General features: G+C 44.8%; 1 protein-coding gene across 1 annotated transcript in view; it reads right to left on the reverse strand.

The window, feature by feature from the left end:
* The window catches only part of LOC120931567 (hydroxymethylglutaryl-CoA lyase, mitochondrial-like), a 43,536-nt gene that overhangs the window by 15,792 nt on the left and 8,012 nt on the right, over window positions 1-19,732 (reverse strand). The window contains exons 2-4 of the mRNA XM_040343136.1: window positions 18,647-18,730; window positions 14,354-14,461; window positions 3,962-4,057 (exon numbers count right to left, since the gene is read on the reverse strand). Coding sequence (XP_040199070.1) covers window positions 3,962-4,057; window positions 14,354-14,461; window positions 18,647-18,730 — 288 coding nt within the window. The remainder of the gene's footprint in view (window positions 1-3,961; window positions 4,058-14,353; window positions 14,462-18,646; window positions 18,731-19,732) is intronic.

A 19,732-nucleotide genomic window follows, 5' to 3' on the forward strand; every position in this document is an offset into this window, starting at 1 on the left:
GCACATCTAGAGAGTGACATTTTTGTCTATTCTTCTTTGCAAAATAGCTCAAGCTCTGTCAGATTGGATGGAGAGTGTCTGTGAACAGATATTTTCAAGTCTTGGCACAGATTCTCAATTGGATTTAGGTCTGGACTTGGACTGGGCCATTCTAACACATAAATATAAATTTATCTAAACCATTCCATTGTAGCTCTGGCTGTATGTTTAGGGTTGTTGTCCTGCTAAAAGGTGAACCTCCGCCCCAGTCTCAAAGTCTTTTGCAGACTCTAAAAGGTTTTCTTCTAAGATTGCCCTGTATTTGGCTCCCTCGATCTTCCAATCAACTCTGACCAACTTTCCTGTCCCTGCTTAAGAAAAGCATCCCCACAACATAATGCTGCCACCACCATGTTTCACAGTGGGGATGGTGTGTTCAGGGTGATGTGCAGTGTTAGTTTTCCACCATACATAGCTTTTTTTTACTTTTAGGTCAAAAGTTCAATTTTGGTCTCATCTGACCAGAGCGCCTTCTTCCACATGTTTGCTGTGTCCCCCACATGGCTTTTCGAAAACTGCAAAAGGAACTTCTTATGGCTTTCTTTCAACAATGGCTTTCTTCTTGCCACTCTTCCATAAAGGTCAGATTTGTGGAGTGCACAACTAATAGTTGTCCTGTGGACAGATTCTCCCACCTGAGCTGTGGATTTCTGCAGCTCCCTCAGAGTTACCATGGGCCTCTTGGCTGATTCTCTGATTAATGCTCTTCTTGCCCGTCCTGTTAGTTTAAGTGGACGGCCATGTCTTGGTAGGTTTGCAGTTGTGCCATACTCTTTCCATTTTGGATGATGAATTAAACAGTGCTCCCCGAGATGTTCAAAGCTTGGGATTTTTTTTTTTTATAGCCTAACCCTGCTTTACACTTCTCCACAACTTTATCCCTGACCTGTCTGGGTGTGTTCCTTGGCCTTCATGATGCTGTTTGTTTACTAACATTCTCTAACAAACCTCTGAGGGCTTCAGAGAACAGCTGTATTTAAACTGAGATTAAATTACACACAGGTGGACTCTACTAATTGGGTGACTTCTGAAGGCAATTGGCTCCACTAGATTGTAGTCAGGGGTATCGGAGTAAAGGGGGCCGAATACAAATCCATGCCATGAAAACCATTTATCATTTTCCTTCCAATTCACAATTATATGCCACTTTGTGTTGGTCTATCGGATAAAATCACATTAAAAAATGCATTGACATTTTAGGTTGTAATATGACAGATTGTGGAAAATTTCAAGGGGTATGAATACTTTTTTAAGGCACTGTACAACCATGGCCAAAAGTTTTGAGACTGACACAAATACTAATTTTCACAAAGTCTGCTGCCTCAGTTTTTGAGATGGGAAATTGCATATACTCCAGAATGTTATGGAGAGTGATCAGACAAATTGCAATTAATTGCAAAGTTCCTCTTTGCCATGAAAATTAACTTAATCCCATAAAAAAAAAAAATTCCACTGCATTTGTGAAGAAGGCTTCAGGGTGCCCAAGAAAGTCCAGCAAGCGCCAGGACCGTCTCCCAAAGAGGATTCAGCTGCGGAATCAGAGTGCCACCAGTGCAGAGCTTGCTCAGGGATGGCAGCAGGCAGGTGTGAGCGCATCTGCATGCACAGTGAGGTGATGACTTTTGGAAGATGGCCTGGTGTCAAGAAGGGCAGCAAAGAAGCCACTTCTCTCCAAAAGAAAACATCAGGGACAGAGTGATCTTCTGCAGAAAATATGGTGAATGGACTGCTGAGGACTGGGGCAAAGTCATATTCTCCAATGAAGCCTCTTTCCGATTGTTTGGGGCATCAGGAAAAAGGCTTGTCCGGAGAAGAAAAGGTGAGCGCTACCACCAGTCCTGTGTCATGCCAACAGTAAAGCATCCAGAGACCATTCATGTGTGAGGTTGTTTCTCATCCAAGGGAGTGGGCTCACAATTTTGCCCAAAAACACAGCCATGAATAAAGAATGGTACCAAAACACCCTCCAACAGCAACTTCTTCCAACAATCCAACAACAGTTTGGTGAAGAACAATGTATTTTCCAGCATGATGGAGCACCGTGCCATAAGGCAAAAGTGATAACCAAGTGGCTCGGGGAGCAAAACGTTGACATTTTGGCTCCATGGCCTGGAAACTCCCCAGATCTTAATCCCATTGAGAACTTGTGGTCAATCCTCAAGAGCCGGGTGGACAAACAAAAACCCACTAATTCTGACAAACTCCAAGAAGTGATTATGAAAGAATGGGTTGCTCTCAGTCAGGAATTGGCCCAGAAGTTGATTGAGAGCATGCCCAGACGAATTGAAGAGGTCCTGAAAAAGAAGGGCCAACACTGCAAATACTGACTCTTTGCATAAATGTCATGTAATTGTCGATAAAAGCCTTTGAAACGTATGAAGTGCGTGTAATTATATTTCACTACATCACAGAAACAACAAACAAAGATCTAAAAGCAGTTTAGCAGCAAACTTTGTGAAAACTAATATTTGTGTCATTCTCAAAACTTTTGGCCACAACTGTACATCCAAATCTTTCTCTTCTATATTACTGGCCAACACTGTACCCCCAATGTTGTACTCTTTAAAGGGATTATTTTTCCCTAGGTGCATTATTTCACATATAGAAACACTGAACTGCAGTTTCTACTGCTTTGGCCAATCTTCCAGCAATGCCAAATCATAATCCATGCTATGGACACTTCTGGGACCGTCAACCTTATTACACACTTTTGTGTCATAAGCAAAAATACATACCTTACCCAACAAACCTTTAGTATCACTTACATATAGATTAAATAGAACAGGACCCAGTACAGAGCTTTGTGTAGACGGGTCTCTGTTCCAAATGAACCCCTTTTACTACCACACAATGACATCTATCCTTTAGGCAATTCCACTTAACCACCCAAGAGTTAAAGTGGAGGTTCACCCTAAAAACGATTTTTTAACATTAGAGCCAGCATAGTAAGGGCATATACTTTTGGCAGGTTTTTTTTTTTCTCCGTATTTACCTTTATGTTCTGATTTGGTCCAGGGCTTCTGCGTTCTGATGACTCCAGGACTGGGCGTTCCTATCCCTGCCTCAGGGTTCCGATGACTGCGGGACTGGGCGTTCCTATCCTTTGGTTCGATGATTGACGGCTTGTGAAACAGGTGACCTGTCACACAACGCGCGTCACCAGATTTCCGGAAATAGCCGAGCTGCGAGTCGGCACTATACGGCGCCTGCGCCCGCCGTGTAGACCTGATTGCGCAGGCGCTGTATAGTGCCGACTTGCAGCTCGGCTATTTCCCGACATCTGGTGACGCGCGTTGTGCGACAGGTCACCTGTTTCACAAGCCGTCAATCATCCAACGGAAGGATAGGAACGCCCAGGCCCGCAGTCATCGGAACCCGGAAGCCCTGGACAAAAACAGAATATAAAGGTATGTACAGAGAAAAAAAAAAACGCAGAATGTAAATGCCTTTACTATGCTAGCTCTAATGTGTGTAATATTAAAAAAAGTTTTTTTGGGTGAACCCCTGCTTTAAGTCCTGGTGTGTACAACTTCTTTATAGACACATTGGGGGTTATCTACAAAAGGCAAATCCACTTTGCACTACAAGTGCACTTGGAAGTGCAGTCGCTGTAGATCTGAGGGGAAGCTCTGCTGATTTTATCATCCAATCATGTGCAGGCTAAAATGCTGTTTTTTTATTTTTCTTGCATGTCCCCCTCAGATCTACAGCAACTGCACTTCCAAGTGCACTTTCAGTGCAAAGTGGATTTGTCTTTCGTAAATAAACCCCATTATGTGGAACTGTATGAAATGCTTTACAGAAATCAAGATAGGCTATGTCCACAGCACCACCCTGGTCAAAAACATAGTAAAAAAAATACCGATATACAGTATACATATATACCCATTTTGCTATTAGTGTACATAAATATAGAACTTACCGCTGCCTGGAATCCAGTGAGGTTTGGAGTTAGGACAGGATAGCTGACACTGGGATACTTCTTTATTCCATGCATAACTTTTACATGATCTGCCATCTAATCAAAATGAATAACATTACAAGTACAATTATGACTTGTAAATAGCACTTATATGTTCAAAATATGTCCTTATCCCAGCTGACAGCTGAATAAGAAAAAAAAAAAAAACACACACACACACACACACACACACACACACACCACTGCGAGGAATATACAAAAGTAAAAAAATAAATAAAATGGCATTGGGATCCCCACCCAATCCATACTAGGCCCTTATAGTACAACCTCAGACCGCAAGCTGTATGTTTACAAGATGGAGCTTATGTGGGGGGGGGGGGGGGTCTGGCACTTCCTGGCTGCAGGGGAATGACTGGGGGGGTCTGTAGTGCTTTTTTGGATGCATGAGGGAGGAGGTCTGTAGCGCCATCACAGCACCAAAAAGGGATTTTTTAATACAGCTTACCTGTAAAATCCTTTTCTTGGAGTACATCACGGGACACAGAGCTGCATATTCATTACTATGTGGGTTATATGGAGTACCTTCAGGTGATGGACACTGGCAATCTCAAACAGGAAGTGCCTCTCCCTATATAACCCCCTCCCATAGGAGGAGTACCTCAGTTTTGTAGCAAGCAGTATGCCTCCCAAAATGTTCCCCATAAGAGGGGTGGGAGCTCTGTGTCCCGTGATGTACTCCAAGAAAAGGATTTTACAGGTAAGCTGTATTAAAAATCCCTTTTTCTTTATCGTACATCACGGGACACAGAGCGGCATATTCATTACTATGTGGGATGTCCCAAAGCAATGCTTAATGAGGGGAGGGAGACATCTTCCCAAAAGGATTTAATTCCGAGATACACTCAAATAATAATAATAAATCCAACTTAGTCGAGAAAAATAAATGTTTTACATTTTTAACTCAAGGGTGCCCCCGATTCTGAGGGTCTTAAATCGCAGCCTGCAGCACTGCCTGCCCAAAGGCTGTATCTGTATTCCTTCTTACGTCCAACTGGTATAATTCTAGTAAACGTGTGGACTGAAGACCAGGTAGCCGCTTTGCATACTTGAGCCATAGAGAACTGATGATGTGCTGCCCAGGAGGCGCCCAATGAACAACACATCTGTTTTCCGAATCTTCTCTGTAGCTCTAAGATAGGCCCTCATGGCCCTGATAATATCCAAGGTATGCAGCAACCCTTCCTTTCTGGAAGTGGGCTTTGGGAGAAGGATGGTAGTACCAAATCCTGGTTCAGATGAGAACTGGATATAACCTTTGGTAGAAAAGGAAGGATGAAGACGGGAACCACCCTGTCCTTATGCAGAATAAGATATGGCTCCTTACAAGATAAGGTCGCTAATTCTGACACTCTCCTGGCTGAAATTATGGCAACCAGAAAATACCAACTTCTTTGTCAGTAACACCAAAGAAAACTCAGCCAACGGCTCAAAATGTTGCTTCTGCAAGTTGACACAACAAGATTTAAGTCCCACGGACAAAGTGGCGACTTAACCGGAGGATTAATACGTAAGACCCCTTGCATGAAGGTCTTAACCAGTGAGAGGGCGGCCAACGGCTTCTGAAAACCACACCGACAGAGTTGAAATCTGTCCCTTAAATGTGCTTAATGCCCGGCCTTTATCCACTCCTAGCAGGAGAAAACATAACATTCTATCAATGGTATATATGCGGGAAATCCACTTCTTGGACTCACACCAGCCTACATAGGCCCTCCCAACCCTGTAAAAAAATTACTAAGGAGACAGCTTTCTAGTCCTGATTAGGGTAGAGATAACCTGTTTTAGCCAGACCTCTACCCCTGAGAATCAGGGATTTAGCCGCCAGGCCGTCAAATTTAGACGCCGTAATGCAGGGTGGAGGATCGGGCCTTGAGAGAGTAGGTCTGGTCGTAGAGGAAGAGTCCAAGGGTCTCCCTCTGTCATCTTCAGGATTAGTGAGTACCATGCCCTCCGGGGCCATGCTGGAGCAACCAGGATCACTGGCTTGTGCTCCACTCTGATCCTACGCAACAGCCGGGGTAGTAGCTGTAACGGGGGAAAGGCATACAGGAGTTTGAACTGATGCCAAGGGCACACCAACGCATCGGTTCCGCAGGCCATAGGGTCCCTTTTCCGGGACATGAACCTGTCTAGCTTCTTGTTAAATCTCGATGCCATGACATCCACGTCTGGCACACCCCACCTTTGGCAGATTGTCTGAAAAACCTGGGGATGTAGAGCCCACTCCCCTGGTGACAGAGTTTGGCGACTTAGAAAGTCTGCCTGCAAGTTGTCCACTCCGGGAATGAATATTGCCGATATGCAGGGTACATGAGCCTCTGCCCACAGAAAAATCAAGCTCACTTCTTTCTGAGCGGCCTGACTCTTGGTTCCCCCTTGGTGGTTTATATATGCCACGGCTGTGGCATTGTCTGATTGTATTCTCACCGGGTATCCCTGCAATTTGGATGTCCATGCCAGGAGGGCTAGCCGGACAGCCCTGAGCTCCAGGATATTGATGGGCAACTGATTCTCCGCCGCTGCCCAAGTACCTTGGTGAGTGCAACCATCCAAGACCGCTCCCCAGCCTTTCAGGCTGGCATCTGTGGTCACTATCTTCCAGGCTATGGGGCTGAAAGATTTTCCCTTCAGCAGGTTCTGAGGGTTTAACCACCAGCACAGACTTTGCCGGGCTCTTGATGATAGTGCTAAAGGAAACTCTAGGGCCTGTCCTTTCTTGCTCCAAGCTGCCAGAATGGCTGCCTGTAGGACGCGTGTATGGCTCTGTGCGTAAGGTACCGCCTCGAACGTAGCCACCAGTTTGCCTAGTAAACGCATACATAGGCGAATAGTTGGTTCTTTTTTGCTTAGAACCAGCTGAATCAAATCTTTGATAGCCTTGACCTTTACCAGGGGTAAAAATACCTTTTGCTGAGCTGTGTCTAACCTCATGCCGAGATATTCCAACTGTTTTGTGGGTTGGAATGCTGATTTTTCTCGGTTAATGACCCAGCCGAACCTCTCGAGGTCTTGAACCGTGAGGGCAACCGCTCGCTCCAGACAAGGAGGTGAGTGGTCTATGATCAAGAGGTCGTCCAAATATGCTAGGACCGTGACCCCTTGGATTCTTAGATTGGCTAATATTGGAGCTAGAACCTTGGTAAACACCCGAGGGGCCGTAGCCAGTCCGAAAGGAAGCGCCACAAATTGGAAGTGACGCTGAGCCACCGAGAAGCGTAAAAATCTCTGATGTGGCTGAAAGATCGGTATATGAAGGTAAGCATCCTTTATGTCTATGGAGGCCAGAAAGTCGTCCTTCTGGAGCGCGGCGGCCGCTGACCGAACAGATTCCATCCGGAATGACTGAACCTTTAGGTAAACGTTTAAATGCTTTAGGTCCAAAATTGGTCTGACATCGCCGTTGGGCTTGGGTACGACAAATAGATTGGAGTAAAAACCTAGCCCTTGCTCTTGGGCTGGTACTTCTACCATCACGCCCTGACCAAGCAGACGATCCAATGCCGCAAAAAATGAGGACTTCTTTGTTGGATCGTTTGGAATTCTTGATTCCTGATAATGAGGAGGGGGCAACTTTAGAAACTCTAATCTGTAGCCTGTGGCCACAGAAGATCGGACCCATCTGTCGGGGATATTGGCTTCCCAGATCTTTGAAAAGAAACAAAGCCTTCCCCCTACCCTCGTGGGTGGGGGCATCCCTTCATAAGGCAGACTTAGGGGCTGGCTTTGCTGGCTTGCGATACCATGGCTTTTTGCCCCCAGGGGCCTGCCCCTGCGATTTATTGTTAAAGTTTGATCGCGCAGGAGGCCGTCGATACTGCCTGGAATTAGAGGGCCCTGGCACAGGGCAGAGCTGCCTCTTAAATGCCGGACCCCGAAACTTATTTTTGACTGGTAAAAGGGTACTTTTGCCACTTGAAATAGTCTGAATGTATTTATCCAGATCTTCTCCGAAGAGTCGACCTCCATGGAAAGGAAAACCTGCCAGAAGCTTCTTGCATGGAGGCTCGGCCGCCCAGTTCTTTAGCCATAAGAGCCTTCTCATATGCACTAAAAATAGTGATAAACGAGATGCCTGCTGGATGGAGTCCTTTATAGCATCCACCGCAAAGCACAGCGCTCTGGGAATATCCGATAGTTCCTCTGCCTGTTGGGCAGGGATGTCTCTAAGCATCTGTTTTGTCTGGTCCTTTAAGGCTTGACAGACCACGATAGCAGCCACAGCTGGCTGCACCACTGCTCCTGCCGTAGCAAAGGATGCCTTTAATAGAGTTTCCAAACGTTTATCCACCGGGTCTTTAAACATATGAATGTTTTCCACCGGGCAAGTTAATGACTTATTTACACACGAGATGGCTGCGTCCACAGCTGGGAGCGCCCATCTCTTAGAAAATTTCTCTTCCATAGGGTAGATAACCGAAAACCGTTTAGGTGGCAGAAAAATTCTGTCTGGTCGTACCCAATCCTGGAAAATCAACTCCTCCAAAAGAGGATGGACCGGGAAAACTGCGTTATTCAAGGGAGCTTTCAGAGAACCCAAGGAGGAGACTGCAGGGACCTGAGGCTCAGGCAAGGGCAACTTAAATGCCGACCGGACCAAGTCTGTCAAAGACTGGATCCACAGGCTCTCCGCTTGGGAGGCTGAAAAAGGTTCCTCCACAGTAGATTCCTCCCACTCTGTTCCCTCTAGGTTCCGGTCCAACAGATCCTCCTGAACCTCTAATTCCTCGGGAGAGAGAAATTCAGCATCCGAGGATACACATCTAGGCGATGGGGATCTAGTCCGCCTTTTGCCTGGAATAGCGTTAGCGATCATAGCGGCTAACCTCTTTTCTAGCCCTCCCAGGGAGGCAGCTAGTACTTCCTCTGTGACAAACACAGGGTTGGGTGGTTCTGGGCCAGCCTCAGCACCAGCCTCCCCTAATGGCTCAACCAAGGCGACCCCTGCAGGAATCACAGGGGGGGGGAAGTACCGGCATAGCTGGATTCACATCATCAGAATCAGAGGGGGAACCCTTCTGTTTTTTGGCATTTTTTGTAGCTCTTGATCCTGAACCCTTGGGAGCCATGATACAACACTGAGGGACTCTGCATATAACACCAAGTGTTTTAGCTAGGAGAGTAAAATTTAGGGTTTAGGGAACAAAGTCATAATGTCCAAAAACCCGGTGGGACCAGTAAGCCTATTAGTAAAAATAGGTTTTCTTTTTTTTTTTTTGTACTGGCCCACCCTGATTTTTGCCAGCACCAATCTGCTGAAGGAGGGATTTTAGGCTTAACTGTCACTGTTTTGGAGCGAGCTCCAATATTGTAATACCCTTCTGCGCCACCGGGTGTCAGAGCTCTGCCGCTCTGTGTCCTCCTTGTTCCCCTCTCAGCTGTAAACTGAGCAGAACGCTGCTTGCCGTGTATAACGGCGCTGCGGCACGCCCCTCTCTGACGTCAATACGTGCGTCACCGCCCCCTCTCCCCGAACGGCGCGAAGGCAACCTATATGAGGTGCCCGCGCGCACGTATGCCGGGAAAGGGGGCCTACACATGGAGGAGACGCGCCGCCGAACGCTAGCTCACACGGAGCCTCTGGAGGAGCGGCAGATTCAAACATTCGGTCAGGTAAGGCTCATTAGAGGCCCAACAGGAACCTCTCTTCTAGCCCTGGGATTTTTTTTTTTTTCCAAAAAAAATAAAACCCCAACCTGTCGCACAGCGAATAGCTAGCAAAAATCCTAGGACAGGGGGACCAAGTGCTGGGGGGAAGGAAAGTCATCCTGTCTTACACAGACATAGTGAACCAGGCTGCCAATGCAGAGCATATTCAGGCTAACCCCCCAAAAGATCACCCCTGGAGAGCCCACTGTCGAACCAAGTCCCGCAGGCCCTCCTCTTACCTGCTCCATGCCGCAGGACGTTTGTAAAGCACAACATGTCCAATCTTCTCCCATCTCCGTGGGTAGTGTACTAGACCTTCAGGCACTGGGGTCCTGGAAGGAACCTCTGTCCTGGACCTATACAGCACTCTGGCAAACAGGATACTTTTGGCTTTTTTAAAAAAGCTCCAAGACCTGGGCCCAGGGTCCAGCCCTCTAAAAGAGAAGCATTATAGGCTAAACCCCACGACTTGGGGCCCGGGTACTGTCCACCTTAGCACTGAGGCATTTTGGACAGATCCGGTTAGCCTGCCTTGATCCCAAGGATGTGGAGGCAAAGCTTATTCCATGACCAACACCTAAGACACTGGCGAAAAAACTGAGGTACTCCTCCTATGGGAGGGGGTTATATAGGGAGAGGCACTTCCTGTTTGAGATTGCCAGTGTCCATCACCTGAAGGTACTCCATATAACCCACATAGTAATGAATATGCCGCTCTGTGTCCCGTGATGTACGATAAAGAAAGTTCCTTTATCCCATGTAGCCACCGCAATGTAACAGCCTCTCATTACCAACCCCTGCAGCCAGCTTGGGAAGGAGCTTTGCAGCACCCTCTTGTCTCTATGGAAGACGGTAAAGGCGTCTGGTCTGTGATACACAATGGTACATAAAAGGATCCTTTGGGACAGTTTTAGGATTTTGGACATAGTAACCAATTAGTGCAGTGCTACCCCACCAAATACCATAAATAAATATTGTGATAATAAATAATTTTTTTTAGATCAAATACAGAAATTGTACTACCTAATCAATTCATGAAAATTGTACTACACAAATGAATAATAAACATGCATATTTCACTCCCATTAATCGCAATATAACATATAGATTTGTTTAAAGTGCAAAAAGTGACAAAGTGTGACACAGATCAGGCTATATTAAAGTTCATTGGTGAAGGTGAGATTTTCAAAGCTTGAGATATTTTTTTTTTTTTTTTTTTTTTTATAACCTAACCCTGCTTCAAACTTTTCAACAACTTTATCCCTGACCTGTCTGGTGTGTCCCTTGGCCTTCATGATGATGTTCACTAAGGTTCTCCAACAAACCTCTAAGGCCCTTTTCACACGGAGCGGATCAGTAATGATCCGCCTCCGTATGCTCCGCTTGCTCAGCGGGGATCGCACTGTGCAGGGACCGCCCTGTCTTTTCGCCGCTCTCCCCTATGGGGGGATCGGATGAACACGGACCCTAGAATGTGCAAGTAACATTTTAACAATATTTATTTGAATAAAAAGAGAGATCCCTTGCCGGGGTACTCACATACTGCAGGTAAGACAGTGCACCACTCTATAACAGGCTTGTAGCGAGATGTACAGATTGGGATATGGTAAACAGTCCTCTCAGCCTTACACAGACTCTCCTGTTGTTCTGTCCCCTCCCCTACGCCGTCACGCTTAGTTGCAAGGTCGCACGCTCTAAGGTGAGTGTTAAAGCGGATAAAAAACAAAAAGACGCGGCAAGAAATGGTTAAACAAGTCCACTACTGAAGGTAGAAGGGATAACAATGGAAAAAGTCTATGAGCTCTTATACAGAGGCCAAAGATGCACTTGGTAGTACAAGGACACAAGTTCCATATAATGTGGCACAATGATGTAACGATGGATGTAAATTCCTCCAACACCCGGTGACATGCATGCAGTATGTGAAATTCCTCCACCTGGAAATCAAAGCCTCTTACCAGAAGGTAAGGAATCAAAGCGGATGGCTATAACCCAGCCTCGGCCTTTAATTTCTCCAGGGATCCCAGATCAGGAGTCCGCAGCGTCACAATCGATAGATCACAGTTGCTCCATTGGAGGGAGTGTATAAAAAGATAGATCACAGTTGCTCCATTGGAGGGAGTGTATAAAAAGAGGACGCATATAGCGCAATACAGTACAGTAACCAAATTTATTAAAAAGTAGTCTACTTACAGCAGCAATGAATAAAAACAGCCAATGTATTTAAAAGTTGAAAAAGCCGGCCGGCAAACAGGCCCCCATTGATAACGTCAGCTTGTGACGAAACGCGTCTGGGAGGCTGCGTCAGTGACATCACCACGCTCGGGAGGAAGGGCTCCTGTTTGCCGGCCGGCTTTTTCAACTTTTAAATACATTGGCTGTTTTTATTCATTGCTGCTGTAAGTAGACTACTTTTTAATAAATGTGGTTACTGTACTGTATTACGCTATATGCGTCCTCTCTTTTTATACACTCCCTCCAATGGAGCAACTGTGATCTATCGATTGTGACGCTGCGGACTCCTGATCTGGGATCCCTGGAGAAATTAAAGGCCGAGGCTGGGTTATAGCCATCCGCTTTGATTCCTTACCTTCTGGTAAGAGGCTTTGATTTCCAGGTGGAGGAATTTCACATACTGCATGCTTGTCACCGGGTGTTGGAGGAATTTACATCCATCGTTACATCATTGTGCCACATTATATGGAACTTGTGTCCTTGTACTACCAAGTGCATCTTTGGCCTCTGTATAAGAGCTCATAGACTTTTTCCATTGTTATCCCTTCTACCTTCAGTAGTGGACTTGTTTAACCATTTCTTGGCGCGGCTTTTTGTTTTTTATGTTTATTTGTGTACTTCACACGATAGCTGCTGCCTTGGTGTTTATTGTGTTGTAGCGCAGTCTTTTTGTTTTTCTTTGTACTGTTAAAGCGGATGTCCGCTGAAAAGAAAATATTAAAAGCCAGCAGCTACAAATACTGCAGCTGCTGACTTTTAATATTAGGACACTTACCTATCCTGGAGTCCAGCGCCGCCCGCAGCAGAGGACGAGCGACCGCTCTTCACTCTGCTCCCCCCCCCCGCCATCCTCTGTGAGGGAACCAGGTAGTGAAGCGCTCCGGCTTCACTGCCCGTTTTCCTACGGCGCATTCGCGAGTCGCGCTACGCCTGCAGATTGGCTCCCGCTGTGTACTGGGAGCCGAGTGTTCCCAGAACACAACGGGGGGGGGGACGGGGACGGGGACGGGAGGTGACGTCATGCCCGCAGTCTGCCCGCGACTGTGTGGCCGGAAGTGGGTGCAAATACCTGTCTTTAAACAGGTATCTGCACCCCCCTCCCCCCTGAAAGGTGTCAAATGTGACACCGGAGGGGGGAGGGTTCCGATCAGCGGGAGTTCCACCTTAGGGTGGAGCTCTGCTTTAATTACCATAGGGGAGCACCTTACAACACTTTTATATGGACTTGTGTGTCATTTTTAAGGATTGGACTGTTTACCACTATTATTTATTATGCATGTTTATGCACCTTAGTGTGATGTGATTTTTTTTAATCATGCAATTTTTTTTTGATGCAATTTATATATTTTTTTATCATTATTTATATATATTTACTTGTACTATTTGTTTGCACATATCTACATCACTTACTGGACACATATCCCCCTTACTTTGTATAGTGGTGTGTGCACTATCATTTCATTAGCACTGCGTTTTGTTCATTTTATTTATAAAGTTCTATTTGTCTGATTCAAAGCTCTGATCAGGGATTACAGGAAACGTAGCCTAGAGTGCCACCTGCTGGCTGGATAGAAAAATGTATCCGAATATGGAATTTTTCATTTTTAACAGACTTTGTTCTGTCCATAATACTTAAAGCGAAGGTTCACCCAAACAACATCTATATAAGATCATGTTCTTTATACTTCCAACATGTACAGTAGGCCCTTTTTTTTTGGCTGTACATACCTTATTATAGCTATTTTCAATCCGGCTTCTGGGTAGTCACTCCCGCGGGAGTAGGCGTTTCTATGCTGGGGCGCAATGTCATCTGGGACTTTGCCCAGATGATTGACGTCCTTGAGAAAAAGTTCCCCCCGGCCGGATAAGGCCCCCCCCCCTATTGCGTAGGCGCGTCACAGAGTTTCCGAAAGAACCCGAACATGCAGAGCTGCGAGTCAGCTCTACGCGGCTCCTAGTCGGTGCGCATGCGCCGTGTAGAGCTGACTTGCAGCTCTGCATGTTCGGGTTCTTTCGGAAACTACCTGACACTCGTGACGTGCCTACGCAATAGGGGGGGGGCCTTATCCGGCCGGGGGGAACTTTTTCTCAAGGACGTCAATCATCTGGGCGAAGTCCCAAATGATATTGCGCTGCAGCATATAAACGTCTACTCCTGCGGGAGTGACTAATAAGGTATGTACAGCCAAAAAAAAGGGCCTACTGTACACGTTGGAAGTATAAAGAATATGATCTTATATAAATGTTTTTTGGGTGAACCTCCGCTTTAAAAAAAGAACACATGTACAAAACCACTAATTTATATATATATATATATATATATATATATATTATATACACACACACATTCTCTTTATACACATATAATGCAATTTGGTGAAGGAGATCAACAAAATTATTGGTTTGAGTAAGTTCCTTTCTGTCACTCCACAGCTCAGTAAAGGTACATACCTGAGGAACCCATTTTGGAGATACAAAGCTTGTTGCTTCAATTGATTTCAATCCAGATTCGGATAGCATGTTAATGAGGTTGATTTTCACTTCTGTTGGTACATTTGTCTACAAAACATACAAAGATAGCAGCTCAAACCAACAGAATGCTGAAGAATATTCCAGTTACAATAATATTTAAAGCTGAACTTTGTTGAAAGTACTCACAATCCTGGCGGTGAGAAAACCTGCCTTCTTTGTTCCCGGAAAAGCCCTCCAAACCTTTCTAAAGGCCAAAGTGACAGGATTTTGCAGGTGAAACAAATGTGCATTTAATAATTTTTTTTCTTAGGAGCCTGCAGAGCATTTCAGCCATAAATACAGGTATAACATGTTACTAAAGGTGAACTTATTCTTTAAAGCGATAGTAAACTCCACTTTTCTATCTTGTACCTACAAGTAAGCCTATAAAAGGTTTACCTATAGTCAGTACAGAACAAGAGTTTGGGCACACCTTCTCATTCAAAGAGTTTTCTTTATTTTCATGACTATGAAAATTGTAGATTCACACTGAAGGCATCAAAACTATGAATGAACACATGTGGAATTATACATAACAAAAAAGTGTGAAACAACGGAAAATATATTTCATATTCTAGGTTCTTCAAAGTAGCCACCTTTTGCAGCAGACACATCTCTAGAACTGTTAAGAGGAGACTGTGTGAATCAGGCCTTCATGGTAGAATATCTGCTAGGAAACCACTGCTAAAGAAAGGCAACAAGCAGAAGAGACTTGTTTGGGATAAAGAACACAAGGAATGGACATTAGACCAGTGGAAATCTGTGCTTTGGTCTGATGAGTCCAAACTTGAGATCTTTGGTTCCAACCCCCGTGTCTTTGTGCGACGCAGAAAAGGTGAACGGATGGACTCTACATGCCTGGTTCCCACCGTGAAGCATGGAGGAGGAGGTGTGATGGTGTGGGGGTGCTTTGCTGGTGACACTGTTGGGAATTTATTCAAAATTGAAGGCATACTGAACCAGCATGGCTACCACAGCATCTTGCAGCGCCATGCTATTCCATCCGGTTTGCGTTTAGTTGGACCATCATTTATTTTTCAACAGGACAATGACCCCAAACACACCTCCAGGCTGTGTAAGGGCTATTTGACCAAGAAGGAGAGTGATGGGGTGCTGCGCCAGGTGACTACCTCTTGAAGCTCATCAAGAGAATGCCAAGAGTGTGCCAAGCAGTAATCAAAGCAAAAGGTGGCTACTTTGAAGAACCTAGAAAATGAAATATATTTTCAGTTGTTTCACACTTTTTTGTTATGTATAATTCCACATGTGTTAATTCAAAGTTTTGATGCCTTCAGTGTGAATCTACAATTTTCATAGTCATGAAAATAAAGAAAACTCTTTGAATGGGAAGGTGTGTCCAAACTTTTGGTCTGTATTGTAGGTGCAGTAAATATCTCCTAAAAGTACAGCGTTTAAGAGATATTTACATGTGTAGCAGCCGGTGATGTCACTGGCGCATGTGCACTGCACTCTCAATGGACGGCATGCTGTCCATTGAGAGATCTGTGCCGCAGGAGTGATGTCATCGCAGCTCATCCATTCAAACAGCCAGAGCCCAGAAGGAAACCACAAGAAAAGGCGCACCAACCTAAAACATTATCCTAAAACCATAATTTTATTCTTAAAAAAAGGTTAGTATTATAATACTCAGAAAATAACAATTGAGTTAAAGCTCATCACATGGTACAACATTGTTCAGTCCATAGTGCATCAAAATCTCAGGCAGGAGGTGAAGACCCAATAGGCTAAAGCGTTTCGAGCTTAAACTCTTTCTCAGAGCCAAAATATTTTTTTTTAACAATACAATTGTGGTTTTAGGATAATGCACTAGGTCTGTGCGCCCTTTTCTTTATGTTTCTTGTGGTTTTAGAATATCAGACTACCCCAATCTTTAGAGGGCAGCAAGACTTGGCTTATCCTTGTTGAACCAAGAGGGCGATATAGCTTATTCATCCTGAGCAGGGGCACTCCCAAGTGCAGGAGAATTTGTGTTTGTGACCATTTGTAAACCCAGAAGGAAGCCTGGGTGAAGATGGACTCCCTGTCCGCAGCGACAGCTCGCTGCTGGAGAGCTTCATTTTTTAGGCAAGCGTGCCATAATGTACTAGTATGCGGCATACTAGCACATGATGACATGAGCCTGCAGGGGGACCAATTTTATGCGGTTTACTACTGCTTTAAGACTGTTGGCTGCCATGTGTGCTATCCCCCTGGCGACCCGTCCTGTATATTCCCCACTGTAGTTATTTTATATATCAAGCTGTGACATAATTACTGATCACTGTAGTGGGTGGACCCAGGAGTGACACTTCCAGTATGCTCCACCCACTGTACGGCACAGTCTAATTGACAGGCCCAAAGATTTCTGTTCTGTCCCACCCACATGGCTGCCCATTCAGACACCAATTCCTAGGGGGTGGGATTTGTAGTCTCAGGGCCAGATTCAGGTAGACTTACGACGGGCGTATCAGTAGATACGCCGTCGTAAGTCCGAATCCCCGCCATTGTATATTTAAGCGTATTCTCAAGCTGTGATACGCTTAAATATTGCTAAGATACGACCGGCGCAAGTCTCCTACGCCGTCGTATCTTAACTGCATATTTACGCTGGCCGCTAGGGGCGTGTACGCTGATTTATGCCTAGAATATGTAAATCAGCTAGATATGCCTATTCACGAACGTACGCCTGGCCGTCGCAGTACAGATACACCGATTACGTAAGGCTTTTTCCGGCGTAAAGTTACCCCTGCTATATGAGGCGCCAATGTTAAGTATGGACGTCGGGCCAGCGTCAAATTTTCCATTGATTACGTAGTTTGCGCAAGTCGTTTGCGAATAGGGCTGTGCGTAATTTACATTCGCGTCGAAAGCATTGACTTTTTGAGGGTTAATTTGGAGCATGCGCACTGGGACACGTTCACGGACGGCGCATACGCCGTTCGTAAAAAGCGTCATTTACGTGGGGTCGCGATGATTTTACATAAAACACGCCCACATCTTACACATTTGAATTAGGCGGGCTTACGCCGGCCAATTTACGCTACGCCGCCGCAACTTGCGGAGCAAGCGCTTTGTGAATAATGCACTTGCCTGTCAAAGTTGCAGAGGCGTAGCGTAAATAGGATACGCTACGCCCGCACATAGTTACGCGCTCCCTACCTGAATCTGGCCCTCAGTGTGCAGCAATGGAACACCAACAGGAAGTGATGTAATCGCTCCTGAGATCCTTGCAGTGAAGATTTCTTTAGAAGCCAGCCTCCTGCATTCCGTGGGACATACTAAGGGATGTGTCCAAAAGCTAAAGGAAATGTTTTTTAGCACAATTTTGTAGTTGGAAAACAACAAACATTGAAAATCCCATGGTTTTGAGTGGTGCCTGTTCATAGCGTAGCGTCACTTTAAGCTGGTAGCTCAAAAAAGTACATGAGCATCTTTACAGCTACAAGTGTCAAGTATTTTTAGCCCCAATAGATTTCAATAGAAACACCTGAAAAAAAGCAAACGTTGCGCGTTTTTATTTTTTCCTAGAAAATAGCATTCAATTGCCCAAAATAGTTTTATAGCGTAGAAAAAATGCGCTGCACATTTTTTCTACATTCTCATATACAAATAGTCTTTTGTTTGTGTCAGCAGCTTTGTCACGCCCACTCTGGCAGCGCAGTAATTTCCCCTATTTTACAAAATAGTTTTAGGCCTCACGTACACAGGACGCTTTTGCAGCTGCTTTTAGGGGGCGTCTGACATTTTTATTTTACTGCCTATTTGTCCATGCACATATAAACTTTCAGAGGAGTTTGAAGGCATAAGTGTTTAGAGACGGTAAAAATAAAAATAAAAATAAAAAATGACTGCCAGTGCATCTGGAAGCAGGGGCTGTTTGGCTGTAAAAAAACGCAAAAGGCCTAAAAAAAACGCTCAATTGCGTTTACAGCCATTTTTACATTGTAAAAATGTACACAAACAGTGTAAAATAAGGGAGTGGTTTTTTTTTGTAAAAATGCCGACACTCAAAAACCCCTCATAAACGTCTTAAAAAAATACGTCAAAAAACGAGTTTTTAGCATTGTGTTTTCCCTGACAGCAGCGCCAGCATTTTTTTTCTTTACGTCCTGTACATGAGGCCTTAAAAAAAAGAAAAAAAAGAAAAAAAGCTCAAGCAAAACTGCCTGTACAAATATTTAAGCCTGTAAAACGATCAGCTCAAGTGTGAATGCAGCCTAATGGTCGGCTTACCTTCTCATTCTGTAATCCATCCCGAGGTCCAACCTCAACAACCTTTACCGCCGAAGGGAAGGAGTATACAGGTAATGAACTGACCTGTCAACACACATTGTCATTAGTTACAGATTTCATATTTCAGATATCAGGAAACTTCAGGATTTTTTTTTTAATCAGCATTACCAAATCACAATATGCTTTTGGATAAAAAAATAAAAAAATACTTTTCTGCCATGATGCTGCATTTGAGATATATGAGTAATTAGAGGACTCATATGACCACATTTACCACATCCACATGTTTATAAGCTTGTTTACAATGTATTTATTTACTATAATTGTTCATTGAATATTAAAGTAGAACTCCAGCTGTAAGTGCATACCCCACCATTTCTCCTGGACCGAGTCACACTAACATAGCACCCCTCTGTCATGGAGTCCTGTGAGCCCAGCCTGCTGAATACTGAGCCCCCGTGGGTGTGTAAATGATTGGCCTGGCTAGCAGGATATAGGCAGAGTTTGGTTCTGATTGGAGAGGACCGCCAGTGCGGGATGAAGAAGGAAGCATTGAGTGTGGGGAGGATCTGTAAGACTTGGGCACATTCTTATTTTTTGGGATGGTTGACACCACAATTTCAGCATTCTGGATGCATTTTTGGCATGTTTTCTATGCATTCCAGTGCACTTTTCCCCCTATTTGTGACATGTGCGTTCCGGTACTTTTTTGATGCATTTAGCCGTGTTCCATACAGAAAAAATACAGCATGTTCTACTTTTGTCAACTGCACTGGAACGCACTGCACTGGGGTGAACTAAGGCCATTGGAATCCATGGTAAATAATACCCATACATTTTTGGACGCAGAATAAAAATACGCTGAACTGCATCTGGTGTGAACCAGCTCTAAATACAGGAGGTGGAAGGGACCACAAAGTAAAAAAAATGTAAGTGGAGTTCTACTTTAATACTGGCTTACAATTAATGATTTAGCAGGATACATTTCAGTGTGCTAAAGTGTTTCTAAAGGCAGACACTTTTTTTTAGTTTTGAATAGAAAACAGAAGGGCCCTGTTAATTGTATTTTATTGTTCTCTGTGCCCC

This window comes from Rana temporaria, chromosome 3 (assembly GCF_905171775.1).
Source record: "Rana temporaria chromosome 3, aRanTem1.1, whole genome shotgun sequence".
NCBI classification, from domain to species: Eukaryota; Metazoa; Chordata; class Amphibia; order Anura; family Ranidae; genus Rana; species Rana temporaria.